At 48.2% G+C, this 16,530-nt stretch overlaps 1 protein-coding gene across 2 annotated transcripts in view; it reads right to left on the bottom strand.

The window, feature by feature from the left end:
* The window catches only part of LOC309569437 (formin-like), a 673,199-nt gene that overhangs the window by 333,450 nt on the left and 323,219 nt on the right, over window positions 1-16,530 (bottom strand). For both annotated transcript variants that reach the window (XM_082275263.1, XM_082275264.1), the window contains one exon: window positions 10,762-11,534. In XM_082275263.1, the coding sequence (XP_082131389.1) occupies window positions 10,762-11,534 (773 nt within the window). The remainder of the gene's footprint in view (window positions 1-10,761; window positions 11,535-16,530) is intronic.

Raw genomic sequence — 16,530 nt, forward strand, 5'->3', positions numbered from 1 at the left:
GAAGTTGTCCAGATAAGGCACTATCTGAACCCCTCAATCTGAGCTCCTGCACCACCTCCGTCATAATTTTGGTAAATATAGGCAGGGCTGATGAAATGCCGTGTTTTCCTCCCTTCCTGGATGGCAAATCTCAGGAATTTTTAGTGGCTGTGATGAGTTGGGACTTGAAGGTACACGTCCTTCAGGTCGAGAGTCACCAGAAAGGCTGCTGCTGGAGTAAAGTTCAGGCCGAGAAAATTGTCTCCGTTTCAAACTTTCTGTAACATATTGACATGTTCAGGTTTTTCAGGTTCAGGATTAGGCGGTGTCTGCCGGAGGGTTCTGCCCTCAGGAATACGTGAGAGTAGTATCCCAAAGTGTGATGACTTGGACGTATTTCCATTTTCACTTTTCTCCCTTAGCAGTTCCCTTTTCATGGGTAGGTCAAGCCTTGAACCGGTTGGCACCTTCACAGATCTGAAATAGGTTGAGGGCTTGGATACAAATTCTATTTTGTATCTTTGGGCTATTATCTTTAGGATAAACTAGCTTGAGCAGAACCCTCTCCATTGAGGGAGGAAATTAAGTAACCTCCCCCAGCTGGCGTAATTGTGGTTTGCTGGAGGATGTTGAGTTTGGGAACAAAACATTAGGTTTGCCTTGTTTTTATTGAAGACCCATCTTCGCTGAGTCTGTGGCCACTCATTTCTTGTCTATTCTTTTGCTTTGGTTTCTTGAAGGGAAAACCTTTTGCTTTATCCGCTGACCTCTCCAACACCTTTTCAAACACAGACCCGAATAGTAAGCTGCCGTTGAAAGGGATATTGCACAGTTTGTTTTTGGAGGCGTAGTCCCCCTCCCAGATCTTGAGCCAAAGGGCCCTCCTAGCAACATTGACCAGGCCGGTGCTGCAAGCAGAGAATCTTACTAATTCAGCTGAAGTGTCGGCCATGTTAGCCTAGCCTTTTTTCTATGAGGAGGGGGGAATCTAATGTAAGCCTAGCCTTTTTCTATGAGGAGGGGGAATCTAAAGCCTCCTCTGCTCCCGGAACTTTGTCCAGGTGCCCCCTAGGTTGCTCCAGCCAAAATTACACGTTTCTGGTTACGCGTGTTTGCTATGCTGGGCTAAAACCCTGTTGGCCCTGCTTCGAATGCTCTACATAGGGTGACCTCCTTTTTTTGTCTATTGGGTATTTTTTTGACACCTTGGCCAGGTAGGAGTCTAGTTTTGGGCATTTTGTGAGGACACTGTTGTTCGTCAAATGGGAATCTCCTTTTCAAGTCCTTTGGGAAAATAAAAATGGATTTTTGTAAGAACTTACCGTAAAATCCTTTTCTCTTAAGCTCATTGACAGACGTAGTCTTCTTGATTCTCAAGAGCTGGGTTATGTTGTCTCCGCAGGAGTAGGACTAGGCAGAATGACAAAACGTTCTGGCTCCACCCTAGGGGGCAGTCCCTGAGGGTATATCCTCCCTCTCTCTGCTACAGGGAATCAGTTCTGTTTAAAGCAGTACAGAGAAATTAACCCAACCCAACTCAATGATAGAGGGGCGGGTACTACGTCTGTCAATGAGCTTAAGAGAAAAGGATTTTACGGTAAGTTCTTACAAAAATCCATTTTTCTCTATCGCTCATTGACAGACGTAGTCTTCTTGATTCTCAAGAGCTGGGACATCCAGAAGCAGTGCCACAAATGAGGGGTGGGATTGACAAAATCAAATCCAATCTAGTAGGCCCAACCGGTGCCAAACTAGAAGTTTTAAAGGCTCATTATAAACAAAGAATGAGACTAAAGAAAAATTTTCCAACGGAAAAAACCCTCGAGGTAGACCACTGGTCTCCTCAAATTGCGGCCTGCAAAACCTTGCGGCCAAATGAGGCATCAGACGATGCCATTACATCAACTTTATAATGTTTAGAGAAGGTATGCACCGACGACCAGGTAGCCGCCTTGCACACCTGGACCACTGACGCCTGATGGCGAAAGGCCCATGACGCACTAAGTGCCCGAGTGGAGTGCGCCTTAACAGGGAACGGGGGCTCCCGACCCTTAATAGAATAAGCCTGCACTACCGTCTGTCTGATCCATCTGGAAATGGTCGCGGCAGATGCAGGCAACCCCTTTTTGGGTCCATCTGGGATCACAAAAAGTGAATCCGTCTTGCGAAACGAGTCTGTCGTTTTCAAGTATACCCTGATCACCCGGACCACATCCAAGGAGTGCAAAGCAAATTCCCGAGGATGACTGGGCTTAGGACTCAGGGAAGGTAATACAATTTCTTCATTCAGATGAAATTCTGAAACTACTTTTGGTAGGAAGGATGGATTCGGACGAAGAACCACCTTATCTCTATGAATCACCAGATATGGTGAATGACAAGATAATGCGGCCAGTTCTGACACCCTGCGTGCAGAAGTAATAGCCACCAAGAAGGCCACCTTCTGGGACAACGTGGGTAGAGGAATCTCCCTAATATCTTCAAAGGGAGGTTTCTGAAGAACCGACAACACTAAATTAAGATCCCAGGGGGGTAACGGTGCGTGCACTGGCGGAGCCAGATGTCGCACCCCCTGGATGAAATTCCGCACCAAGGAATGAGTAGCCAAAGGCTTCTGAAAGAAGATGGCTAATGCTGAGACCTGACCCTTGATAGTACTCAAGGCCAGTTTCTGCTCAACCCCTTGTTGCAGAAAAGCCAATATTCGACTAATCGAATAAGACCGAGGACGGAACCCCAAAGGTTCACACCATGCAATGTAGGACTTCCATGTGCGATGATAAATCTTTCTGGAAGTCGCTTTCCTTGCTTCAACTAGAGTAGGAATAACTGAAGCTGACAAACCTTTGTCCTTCAGCACCTGGGTCTCAATAGCCAGGCCGTTAAAGCCAGCGATCGTAAAGCAGGATGGAAGATCGGTCCCTGAGACAGTAGATCCTCTCTGAGAGGAAGTCTCCACGGGACGTCCGCCACCAGTCTGACCATGTCGGCGTACCAAGCTCGACGAGGCCAGTCCGGAGCTACCAGGATTACTGGGATTCCTTCCTCCTCTACCCTGCGAAGAAGTCTTGGCAGTAACGCGAGAGGAGGGAAGGCATATATTAGCTGGTATTGCCCCCACGGGGCGATCAGTGCGTCTGCGGTTTCTGCTAGAGGATCGCGGGAGCGAGCCACGAATCTCTGAACTTTCCTGTTGAATCGTGATGCCAACAGATCCACATCCGGGGTGCCCCACCGTAGGCACAACTGGTGGAAAACGTCTGGATGGAGGGACCATTCCCCCTGATCCAGGGTCTGACGGCTGAGATAATCTGCCTGTCAATTCTCCACCCCCGGAATGAACACCGCAGAGATTGCTGGAACAAATCGTTCCGCCCAGCGAAGAATGCAAGCCACTTCTTTGGCCGCTCGGACACTCTTGGTGCCCCCCTGGTGATTGACATAAGCCACGGCCGTGGCATTGTCCGACTGGATCCGAACCGGGCTGCCCTGGAGCTGCTCGGTCCAGTGAATCAGACAAAGTCTGATCGCTCTCAGTTCCAATACATTTATCGGTAATCTGGATTCTTCCGGGGACCAAAGTCCCTGGGCAGATAATTGACCGAGAATTCCTCCCCATCCGGATAGACTGGCATCCGTGGTCACTATCGTCCAATATATTGGCAGAAATGACTTTCCCTGGCTGAGCATTGGAGACCGAAGCCACCAAACCAGAGACTCTCTGGTCTGTTTGCTCAATCGTATCTGATTGTCCAGGGATTCCGGATTCCGATTCCATCTGAGGAGAATCTCTTGCTGAAGAATTCGGGTATGGGACTGGGCAAATGGGACTGCTTCGAATGAAGCCACCATCAACCCCAGAACCCTCATGCAAGTCCGAAGGGAAGACCAGCTGTTGGACAGTAACAGCTGGACTGCTGATTGAATCTTTCAAAGTTTCCCTACCGGAAGAAACACTCTTGTCCTGACTGTGTCTAGAATTAGACCCAGATATTCGAGCCTCTGGGTGGGAACCAGAAAAGACTTTTGCTGGTTCACCAGCCACCCGAATTCCTGTAAAGAAATCATAATAATTTCTATGTTTTGTAGCAAGGTCTGAGGAGACTCTGCATGAAGCAGAAGATCGTCTAGGTAACCTAGAATCGATATACCTCTTTGGCGCAGAAGTGCCAACATCGGGGCCAACACTTTTGTGAAGACCCGCGGAGCCGTGGCGAGACCGAAAGGTAACGCCACAAACTGATAGTGGTTCTCCTCTACGGAAAAGCGTAGAAAACGCTGATGTCCTGCGAAAATGGGAATGTGAAGATAGGCGTCCTTGATGTCTATGGACGCTAGGACATCCCCTGGATGCAGGAAGGCTGCTACCGTGCGAATGGACTCCATTCTGAATCTTCTTATGTTGACGAAAGAATTGAGTGCTCTTAAGTCCAGAATTGGACGCACTTTGCCCTCTTTCCTGGGTATTGTAAACAGGTTTGAATAAAACCCTTGAAACCGTTCTGTCCAAGGAACGTGGACTACCACTCCTTGTTGTAGTAGATCTGTGACTGCTCTCCGCAGATCTTCTAGACGATCCGGAGATAGTCGGATATTGGAAGGGAAGAATCGCGCCGGTGGGAGAGATCGAAACTCGATCTTGTACCCTGACCTTATGACTTCGCAAACCCATTTGTCCGGGATTCTGGAAAGCCATGGATCCGGGAACCGGCGAAGACGTCCCCCCACCCCAGTTATGGGTGGGGGCGCACCTTCAGGCTTTGGATGGTTTATCTTCAGGTCTGGAGGGGGCGGGCTTTTGCTTGCCCGACCAACGACCCCTGACGCCTCCTGTAGGAACCTTGGAGGACTTAGTTTTTTCACCCGCTGGACGAAAAAACCTCTTGTGAGCAGAAAAAGAAGGCCCTCGTCTTTGACGAGTTCCTCTACCTTTAAAATTTTGCGGTAAAAAGGTGCTTTTTCCACCGGTGAGATCCTTAATGATCTCATCTAAGTTGGCTCCAAATAGACGTTCTCCTGAAAAGGGGATATTAGCCAATGCTTTTTTGGAACCTTGGTCGGCTATCCAACCTTTTAGCCACAGTGTACGCCTGAGAACCACTGCTGAGACTGATGCTCGCGCCATTAATGGAGTGGCGTCTAACGCCGCATCACATACAAACTGTAACCCCTGTATCATTTGTTCCAACAAATCTGATACCGCCTGAGGGACTTCTTCTAAGTCCCGGCGTAACCACTTGGTCCATTCAGTTACAGCCTGCGAAACCAGACCAATAGCAATTATTGGCCTGAAAGCTGATCCAATCAAGGAAAACATGGTGCGAGACATAGCTTCTATCTTGCGATCCACTGGATCTTTAAAAGACGGAGCGTCTTCTAAAGGAATAACCGTGGCTTTATTCAATCTAGCAATTGGTGAATCCACCACAGGTGGTTCTGTCCATTTCTTAATAAGGGTTTCCTCAAACGGATAACGCCTGTCAATGCGTTTGGAAATATTAAAAGTGCGTTTTGGCAGACGCCATTCTTCATCGATTGGATTGCCAAAACATTTGGGCAATGGAAAAACCTTTGCCACTTTGATGCGTTTTTTAGTCCCAAAAGGGATCTCAGTTTCAGCTATTTCTGATGGAATACCCTGTAACCTTAAAGTCTCCTGAACAGATACAATGAGTGCGTTTACCAACGCTTCCTCTCGGGCTATGGCAGATGCCGAAACATCCTCCTCACTGTCTGAAGAGACAGGACCCGAGACACCAATACCAGATGAAGTACCTGCAACTGCAGAAATAGGCTCAGAGTCTGAATCCGAGGTTTCAGATAATAAGGGGTTAGGCGGGGGTCGCTTTCTTGCGCCCTGTCCCTGACAAGCCACTTCCAACCGGGACACAAAAGTTTCCATAATGGCTGACAAAGATTCAATTGTCAATGGGGTGCTGGAGGATCCCGCAGACCCCTCGAGGGGATCCGGAGGAGATACATGAGTGGCAGGGTCCATGTTAATACAGGACACTTTTGCCAGCAATAAACAAAAAAACTTTTTTTTTTTTTTTTTTTTGTGTGTCTCCCCCTAGCGCAATAGCGCCCCTCAAGAGTACCTGCTTCTCGATCCCAGAGAGAGAGAGAGGGACCCCCAAATCTAAGGGGCTCAGTTGCGGCTGGGGCGAAGGTTTTCTGGATTTTTCCTTCGGTTTAGTGGTTTTCAATGAGATGAGGTGGACAGCCGATCTTCCCCTCTTTATCTCATTAATGGCTGATTGTAGAGATTTAAGCGTGGACATCAGTTCTTTTTTGAAATCGAGGAAGTCTTTTGCGAGAGGCTTAGTCTCTTCATCCACTATTTTCTTGATACAACAATTGCTTTCAGGCGGAATCTTTACTCTGCACGTACGGCAATACTTTTTCTTCTAAGAATTGTCTCCTGCCATTTGGGCTGTAAGAAATAGAGACCAACAGGAAGCACTGAGCGAGAGAGCACGAGAGAGAGCGAGAGTCAACACTAGGAACCCAGCTGCCCAAAAAAAAGACATCCCCCTCCTTCTCTCCAGAAAATACACAAACCTGCTACTTTTCTTTCTCTCCCCCCCCCTTTTAAAGACACAGGAGTGCTGACCCCCTTTGTGAGACCCTCCCGCTTCTTCCCCTCCTCCTTACCATATGAGAGCTGGGGCCCGGCTCCGCAGCTGCAGGTAGGTGGCCTTGTTCCTCTGTCATTGGACACCCTGGAGGGGAAGGAGCACGCCTGTCTGTGTGTTGCTGCCTCTGCTGCTGCGGTCCTGCCATTCAAACTTGGCGCTTAAATCCGCAACGGCTTGCCCCCATCAGAGAGAGCTTCTGGGATAAAGTAAGCAAGGGAATCTCCCTAATATCTTCAAAGGGAGATAAATTAAGATCCCGGGGCGGTAAGGGCGCGCGCACTGGCGGAGCCAGGTGCTGCACTCCCTGGATGAAATTCCGTACTAAGGAATGAATAGCCAAAGGTTTCTGAAAGAAGATTGCTAACGCTGAAACCTGACTCTTGATAGTGCTCAAGGACAGTTTCTGCTCAACCCCCTGTTGCAGAAAGGCCAAAATTCGGGTCACCGAATAGGTACGTGGGGGAAATCCAAGAGATTCACACCACGCAATATAAGCCTTCCATGTGCGATAATAGACTTTGCTGGAAGTCGCTTTCCTTGCTTTAATTGGAGTAGGAATAACTGAAGCTGACAATCCCTTGTCCTTCAGTACCTGGGTCTCAATGGCCAGGCCGTTAAAGCCAGCGATTGTAAAGCAAGATGGAAGATCGGTCCTTGAGACCGCAGATCCTCTCTGAGAGGAAGTCTCTAAGGAGCGTCCGCGACCGGCCTGCCCAGGTCGACGTGCCCGGCTTGACGAGGCCAGTCTGGAATTACCAGGATAACTGGAATTCCCTCCACCTCTATCCTGCGGAGAAGTTTCAGCAGCAACTTGAGAGGAGGGAAGACATACAAGTAGCTGATACTGCCCCTACGGGGCGATCAGCGCGTCTGCTGCGGCCGCTAGAGGATCGCGGGCGTGGGCTACAAACCTCCGCACCTTCCTGTTGAGCCAAAATGCCAACAGATCCACCTCCAGGGTGCCCCAATGAAAGCACATCTGGTGAAATCATTGGTGATTGACATAAGCCACAGCCGTGGCGTTGTCTGACTGGATCCGAACCAGGCTGCCCTAGAGCTGCTCGGTCCAGAAAATCAGACAAAGTCTGATCGCTCTCAGTTCCCACACATTTATCAGAAACGTGAATTCTATCGGAAGTAGTGACTTCCCCTGGCTGAGCATTGGAGACCGAAGCCACCAGACCAGAGACTCCCTGGTCCGCTCGCTCAACCGGATCCGATTCCTGGAGGGAACTGGGAACGATCTTTGGAAAAAATGAAGAAAACGTTCTGCTCAAGGAACGGAAACTACCGCCCCTTGTAGCATACGAATGTTGGAAGGGAAGAATCGCACCGGTAGAAGTGATTGACACTCGATCTTGTATCCCGACCGTATGATCCCCTGAACCCCTTTGTCCGGGATTCAGGAAAGCCATGGATCTGGAAACCGGTGAAGACGTCCCCCCACCCCAGAGATGGGTGGGGGCGCACCTTCAGGCTGTATTGGTTTTCCTATCAGGGAAAAAATGGTGCGGGATTCCGCTTCCACTTTTCGATCCACTGGATCCTTAAAGGACGGAGCGTCCTCCAACGGGATAACAGTGGCTTTATTTAGTCTGGAAATCGGTGGGTCCACCACTGGTGGTACCGTCCATTTCTTAATGAGGGATTCCTCAAACGGATAGCGCCTAGCAATTGCGTTTGGAAATAGCAAGGGTTCGTTTCGGATGATCCCATTTCTCCTTAATTTTATTACCAAAGCATTTGGGTAAAGTAAAAACCTTCGCTATCTTGGTAGGCTTACTGGTACCAAAAGGAATTTCCATGTCGGTTACCTCTGCCGGTGTAACCTCAAGTCTTAAGGTTTCCCGGACAGACACAACTAGTGCGTCCACCAACGCTTCTTCATGTGCTATGGCGGAGGCAGAGACGTCCTCCTCACTGTCTGAGGAGACATTACCTGAGACAAGAGCCCCAGAAGAGGGACCTGCAGCTGCGATGACCAGCTCAGAATCTGTATCTGAAGTATCAGATGAAATAGGGGTAGGCGGGGGTCGCTTTCTGGACCCCCGTCCCTGACAGGCCACATCCACCCGGGATACCAAAGACTCCAAAACTGCTGATAATGCATCAATCACAAGTGGGGCACTGGAGGGTCCTGCGGCCACCTCGAGGGGATCAGGTGGGGATACATGTGTGGCAGGGTCCATGATTATACAAGACACTTGCCAGCAACAAAAAAAAATAATTGCAATGAAAAAAACTTTTTTTTTTTTTTTTTGTTATAATCCCCCAGCGCAACAGCGTCCCTTAGTGTTACCTGCTTTGGACCCCAGAGAGAGAGAGAGAGACCAAAGGCTCACCACCTGATGCACAGAAGTTTCTATCAACCTGCTCCCAGCCCTGTCTGTTACAGACAGGAAGTCTTTGGCTCCTTTTCCCGGGTAAAGGAGGCGGCTCCGCCCCTTTACACGCCCTCCGGCGCCTCCCAATTACTCCTCGAGGTGTTTGGTCATCTCAAACATGGCCGCCCCCATGCTGGAGACACGAGGCTACGCCAAGATGGCGGCCCCGCGCGACCTGCGGGAAAATGGCGGCGGCCTGTGGAGGATGGCAGCGTCTTGTGGCAAGATAGCGGCGGCCTGCGGGAGGTAGTCACCGGCCTGTGCGGCCTGCGGGAGGTGCATGGCCTGTGGGAGGATGGCGGCCTGCGGATGTCGGTAGTCCAGGCACAGGCATCGGCCTGTATTGCAACCTTATCAGGTAGGATGCTATCACCTTTATACATGCCCATCATCACAGTAATGCCCCACTGACTTCAGTCATGGTCCCTTAACAGTGCTCACTCATACCGTGACTTAGATAGTCAGCTCCCAAACCAAGCCTCCTGGTTTCTTATTCACAAAATCACACTCAATTGGGGGATCTGTGACACCTGTTATAGGATAGAGGGGGGACCCAGAAACATGAGCGTCTGACCATCCCAGGGAGGGGCCCGCGTCCACCAACACACCCGTCAGGGGGAGAGGGGGAACATTTTACTCACCATACCGGAACAGGCGGGCGCCAACTCCTGACAGAACCCCTCTCCACCGAGGTGGGGGGGCTGTCGACCAATACGGATGCCGTGACTCAGTTTCCAACTGGTCGTCGGCGTCCAGGCGAGACATTTAACTCGCAGGGTCAGTCCCCGTCCAGTGGGACTATGTCGCGGCCGACCCAGCGCGGAGCTAGGGCCTGCACGCGCTCGTAGGCTGACTGGGGTGACCACTGGATCTCAACATCCAGCCCGTCGCCCAGTTTCAGCGTACTTGCTTGAAGATCTCACAGGAACACTGGAGAAAAAAGCTGCCTAATAAAAAGTTTTTCTAAAAAAAAAAAAAAATCCTGCCAGGACCAAAGATCCCAGCAAAGAACTTAGGTCCTTACTCCTAACTAGACAGAAAAAAACTGACTTCCTGTAGCAGGGAGAGAGAGGATATACCCTCTGGGACTGCCCCTAAGGTGTGGCCAGAACGTTTTCCTTCCGTCTAGTGTCCTACTCCTGTAGAGGGCAGTATAACCCAATGTGTTATTAATCAAGAGGACTGCGTCTGTCAATGAGCGACAGAGAAAAAGGGGTTAAATGAACAGGTCACATTAAATAGGAGGGTGGAGAGGAATGGTTAAATGTGCAGGACAAGAGGTGAAGGGTTTAATATACAAATCACAGAGACGACCAGAGAGGAATCAGAAAGACAGACCAGAGAGGAGTAGTGGAGAATAGATTAGGCTTCTGCATACTCACTCGTTTACAATGCGTTTTAATAGTATATTTTTGCATGCGTTTTTGATGCATTGTCATGCTTCATATTTTTTTTCTTTTTTTTCTCAGAAAGTGGAAACTAGTTGTTAAACGCAAAACTGGCACTGTACTATGTTACACTGATATTAACAGACATCAGGGAGGATAATGTGATTTCCACTGCCATGCATTGAAGCATTAGGGCAGACATAGGAGAAATCGCACTAGTGTGAACAGAAAACTTTACTTGCAACTACTACTGAATAATTAATGTAATCATTAGTCTCTCTTTCTATTGTAGGAGAGAGGGGAGGGACTGAGTAAAAAAAAAAAAAAAAACATCAGAAGTACTTTAAGGAATTGTGTAGCATTCCATATTACCTGTTACAGGTCTTGATCTGAATTCTAGTCCAGTAGAGTGGCTTCATAGGGCACTTAGGCTCCACAGGGGGCTTGCGAGGAGCTTCCTTGGACAACAAAAGCCCACCAAAAAAGGAGCCAGGACCAGGAGGTGGTGGAGGAACAAAGCCTGGGGGTGGTGGGGGAGGTGGAGGACCAGAGCCTGGTAGAGGGGGTGGTGGTGGAGGACCAGAGCCTGGAAGAGGGGGTGGTGGTGGTGGAGGAGGAGGACCAGAGCCTGGAAGAGGAGGGGGTGGTGGTGGTGGAGGAGGCCCTAATCCAGGTGGTAGAGGTGGAGGTAGAGGGACAAAACCTTGCACAGGATGTGGTGGAGGACCTCCCAAAGAAGGGAGAGGAGGAGGAGGTGGTGGTGGAAATCTGCTAGAATTCGATAAAGAGGTGGGTGAAAGAGGCCCACTCAGAGATGATTCCTGAGATTCGGTGGGGCTCGCTAAGCTCTGAATCAGTGATGGTATATTCAGCTTCTTAGGAACGATTTGGTTGCTCTTTTGAATTCTGTTGTCCTCTTCGCTGGGTTTCAGAAAAGTGTCCCTGTCAGTCTGAATGTGAACGCTACGAAAGGTTTTTGGATGGTTCTCATCTTCAGTAGAAACACAGGCATCACAGCTTTCTCCTTTTCCCTTATTCAATCGATTCTCTAGCTCCTCTTGTAAGCTCTGTATGGCCTCTTCTAGCCTTGTAACCTGGACAGCCTGCTCTCCACGGACATTGAAGATTTCCACTTCAAATTGTGTCTGTAGACCATAAACAAAAGGTAAACATACATTACCATTACATAAATTGAACTATACAAATGAGCTATTTCAATGTAAAGGCCTCATGCACACGGGGTTTTAAAAAAAAAAAAAAAAGTCTATTAAAGCTCCTCTATATTAGCTTAGGTTGCCAAATGTTTACCGCTGTATTAGAAAAGGAGAGTTTAGAGGCTGAAAAGAAAAAAAAAGTAATTTGTGCTTTCAGGGGAAAGGCTTTTAGGCAGAGAAAACACTAGATGCGCCTAGACGTTAGACATGTTTAGCACTTGGGCATTCATTCCAAACAATTAATATTCTGGTCAATGGAATGAACGAACACCCAAAGGTATGATGAGCCTACACGTGTACAAAACTAGGCTTTAGGAACATTTTTTAAAGCAGGTGAGCTGAGCAATCGCTCAGTGCGCATGAGGCCTTAAAACCAGTAATTATCACCCAGTTTTTTAACCATTTCAGCTCCGGAAGTTTTACCCCTTAAATGACAGGGCATTTTTTGCGATACGGCATAGCGTTACGTTCACTGACAATTGCGCGGTCGTGTGCGCTGTACCTAAACAAAATTTATGTTCTTTTTTCCCACAAATCAAGCTATTTTGGTTTTTGATCACCTCTGCAGTTTTTGTGTTTTGAGCTATAAACAAAAAAAGACCAACAATTTAGAAACAAAATAAATATTTTTTACATTACTATAAAACATATCCAATAAAAGAAATCTAAAAAAATAAAAAATAACTCATAAATTCAGGCCAATTTGTATTCTGCTACATATTTTCTTTTAAAAAAAATCCCAATAAGCATATATTGGTTTGTGCAAAAGTTATAGTGCCTACAAACTAAGGGATATTTTTATTTATTTATTTATTTATTTTTGTTTTACCAATAATGGCAGCGATAAGCAATTTATAGCAGGACTGTGATATTACGGCAGACAGTCAAGACACTGACACTTGACACTTTTTGGGGACCAGTGACATCAATACAGTGATCAGTGCTAAAAAAATATGCATGCCTCTGTACTAATGACACTGGCAAGGAAGGGGTTAACATAAGGGGCAATCAAAGGGTTAATTGTGTGCCTGACATGTGTTTTACTACTGCGGGGAAGGGGTCTATACTAGGAGAACATGTTCTGATACTACCATTAAAAGGCGATCTTTTGATCTAAGTTGGTATCTTACATTGACATCGGCCGCTCCTTTAACCTACCACCCTCTGTACTAAGAGAAGGCATGGATCAGTGCCCATTGCTTAGCAGAGACACAGGATCTATGTCTTCTGTCGTGACAGAAGGGTGATCTGCCTTGTTTAAATAGGCAGAATGCCGTTCTGTCCGTGTACTGAAGCATCGGTGGGTGCTGGTGGACATCAAACCCACCATATCTGCCAATCAGCTCACGGGAGCGGGCCGCTGGCAGCACACGCTCCAAACCTGGAAGTGCTGAACTGCGTACTAGGTAGGTGATCCAGCATTGGAGAACTGCCTTGCCACCATATATATCTACAGTATACAGTCAGAAAAGTGGTTTTAAAAAAATTAAAAAAACACAAGCACTGTAGAAATTCAAACAAAAAGTATACCAAATTTTAAAAAACAGCAACAATCACATTGCATGCTCTGTAGACCACCTTTCTGTACTAGCCATACAAATGATTGTTGGATTTCAACTCTAACGCCTGGTACACACTATCAGGGAGGAGTTCGCTGTACTAACCATCTGCAACCCCCCCCCCCCCGCGCCAAATTAAACTGGTCAGCGCTCGCAGCTGTTGGCCAAGCATGCTGATCAGATGCCGATGGGCAGATGTTTTTCTGGCATGCCCCTTCGACAGAAGCCAAACTATCAGCCGGCTTCTGTCGGACAAGCTGCTGCTGTACACACGGGCTGAATGTCAGCCAGTTTCTGTTGAACCAGTTTATACTGGCTGATATATGGCCTGTGTGTACCAAGTTTAAGATCACGGAATTGCATTGACAAACTGAAATCTAGACACGTCAGCAGTATCATTTTTTTTTTTTTAACTTTTTACTAATCTTCTGGCCCAGGGTTCAGCACATGGTAGATTAATTGACCCTGCACTCAAAAAGTAGGCTTACTCATAAAGCTATTCATTTTTATGGATTTTCTCTGCCATGGCCACCAATGTGGGGGTAGAGAGTTAGCAGTAGACCATGCTGGGTGTTATTGTACTCCAACTTCTTTGGCTTGCATTGCATTATGCCTAGAAAAATTGCAGCCTTTGACGTGAGTCCTAGCCTATTTTAAAAGGACTGCCTAACTAGACTCAATGCATGAAAATGTGCTGCTATTGTATGGTATTGTATGTAGTGCTCCTTCACTGGGAAAAGAGGAACCTGACCCTTCAGTGAATAAGCGTGAACCACTGTCTGCCTGATCCCTCTGGAAATGGTGGCAGCAGACGCATCCAATCTCTTATGAGGTCCCTCTGTAAGGGCAAAAAGGCATCTGATTTTCTGAAAAGACTCTGACCGGCGGAAACCACATCCAAAAAATGCAAGGCAATTTCCTTGAGATGCTTGGGCTTGGGACAGAGTGAAGGCAGCACAATGTCTTCATTCAAATGAAAATCAGAAACCACCTTAGGGAGAAAAGATTGACTTGAGCAGAGCATCACTATCTCTGTGGACCACCAGATAAGACGAACGGGCAAGACAACGCCGCCAATTCAGGCACTCTGCGGGCAGAAGTGATAGCCACCAAAAAGGCAACCTTCTGAGACAATGAAAGCAGAGAGATCTCCCGAATGTTCTCAGAAGGAGGCTTTAGATTTAGATCCCACGGAGGTAGCGGGGACCTCGGAGGGCGTTGAAAATCTATCACTAAGGCAGACTAGTGCCCAAAGCCAACTGCTGTTCAACCCCTTTCTGCAGAAAGGCCAAAATCCCAGCAACCGAAAACAAGCGAGGGTGCACCTTCAGCGATTCACACCATGAAATGTACGATTTCCATGTACGATGATATATCTTCCTGGAAGTCGACTTTCTAGCCTTCAATAGTGTAGGAGTCACAGAGTCAGAAAGATCTCTATCCCTCAACACCTGGCTTTCAACAGCCATGCCGTTAAAGCCAGCGACTGTAGAGCAGGATGGAAGATGGGACCATGAGACAGCCGATCTTCCCTGAGAGGAAGTCTCCAAGGAAGATCGGCGACCAACCTTACTAGGTCAGTGTACCAAGCCTGGCGAGGCCAGTCTGGAGCCACCAGAATGACCGGAATCCCTTCCACCTCTATTCTGCATAGAAGCCTTGGCAGAGGTTTCAGTGGAGCTAACGCATTGATCAGCCAATACAAACCCCAAGGAGCCACCAGTGCATCTGTGGCCTCGGTCAGAGAATCTCGAGATCTGGCTATGAACCTCTGCACCTGCTTGTTGAGATGAGAAGCAAACAGATCGACCTCGGGTGTCCCCCACCAGACACACAGGAGATGAAACACCTCCGGGTGTAGGAACCACTCCCCCTGATCCAACACCTGATGGACAGCATGAGACGAATTGCAGTCTGCAATTTTGGAGTTTGTCCAGAGGAAGGAGCACTCTGGCTAAGGCCGAGTCCAGAGTCAGACCCAGATAGTCCAGCTTTGTGGATGGAACCAGGGCAGACTTCTGAAAATTCAGAACCTAGCCGAATTCCGCAGAGTTCGTATTGTGATTTCCAGGTTTTCCACCAGAGCAGCAGACTCCGCTTGCAGAAGATCATCCAAGTAGCTCAGTACAGCGACCCACCGTTGGCGTAGCAAAGCTAGCACTGGGGTTAATACTTTTGTGAAGACCTGAAGAGAAGAGTGAGACCAAAGGGGAACACCACAAACTGATAATGCTCCTCTCCCACGGCAATGCGGAGGAAGCGCTGGTAACTGGCACATATTGGAATGTGAAGGTAAGCATCCTTGGTGTCGATAGAAGCGAGAAAATCCCCGACGTAGGGATGCCACTACCGTGGGAATGAACTCCATTCTGAACTTCTGCACCCACACAAAGCAATTCAGTGCCTTGAGGTCCAGGATTGGATGCACTTTGCATTTATTCCTGGGAACTGTAAACAGGTTTGAGTAAAAAACAATGAAAACTCGTAGTCGGAACTGGGACAATCACCCCTTGATGTAACCGGTCTTGTACCGCCCCAAATAGACCCTATAAGCGGTCCGGGAACAGGTGAAAGTTGGAAGGAAAGAACCATGCCAGGGGCAATAGCAAAACTCGATCTTGTAGCCAGACCAAATGATTTGTTGTTAAGCATCAGGGAAGTCCACGGGTTTAGAAACCAGTGATACGGATGAGGGCCCACCTTCATGCTGAAGGAGCCTTGTCTGCGGGTCTGAAGACCAGGTTCATTTTGATCCTCCAGAGGAGGCCCTAAAAGGCTTTGAGCCCTTAAGAGACAAATAAACTTCTTAGGACCCGAAAAGGAAGGCCTTCATCTAGGATTAGGTTCCTTTCCCTTAGTAGCCTGCGGAAGAAAGGTACTCTCCCCCCCCCCCCCGAGACCTTTTATGATGTCATCCAAGGTAGCTCCAAACAGGCGATCCCCTTGAAAAGGGAAGATCAGTCAAGGCCTTTTTACAAGTCTGGTCTACAGACCAGCAGTTGAGCAAAAAGACATGCCGAAGGACCACTGCCAAAACAGAGCCGAGCCACTAGGGGAGCTGCATACAAAGAGGCATCACAGACAAACTGCAGCCCCTGGACCAGTTGGTCCGCCAGCTCAGCAAAGGCAGGGGGGAGCTGTTCTACCTCCAGGTCACGAAGTAAAAGCTTAACCCACTCGGACAGAGTTTGCGACACCAGGGCAATGATGAATACCGGCCTCAGTGCCGAACCAGCCAGAGTGTACATATTGCAGGCCACAGCCTCTGCCTTCCTGTCAGCCGAAACCTTAAAGGCCGGGGACTTTTCAACCGGAATCATGGTTGCCCTGTTCAATCTGGAAACCGGAGGGTCTACCGCCAGTGAACA

The sequence above is a fragment of the Pelophylax lessonae genome, assembly GCF_965119305.1.
Source record: "Pelophylax lessonae genome assembly, chromosome: 13".
Taxonomy (NCBI): Eukaryota; Metazoa; Chordata; class Amphibia; order Anura; family Ranidae; genus Pelophylax; species Pelophylax lessonae.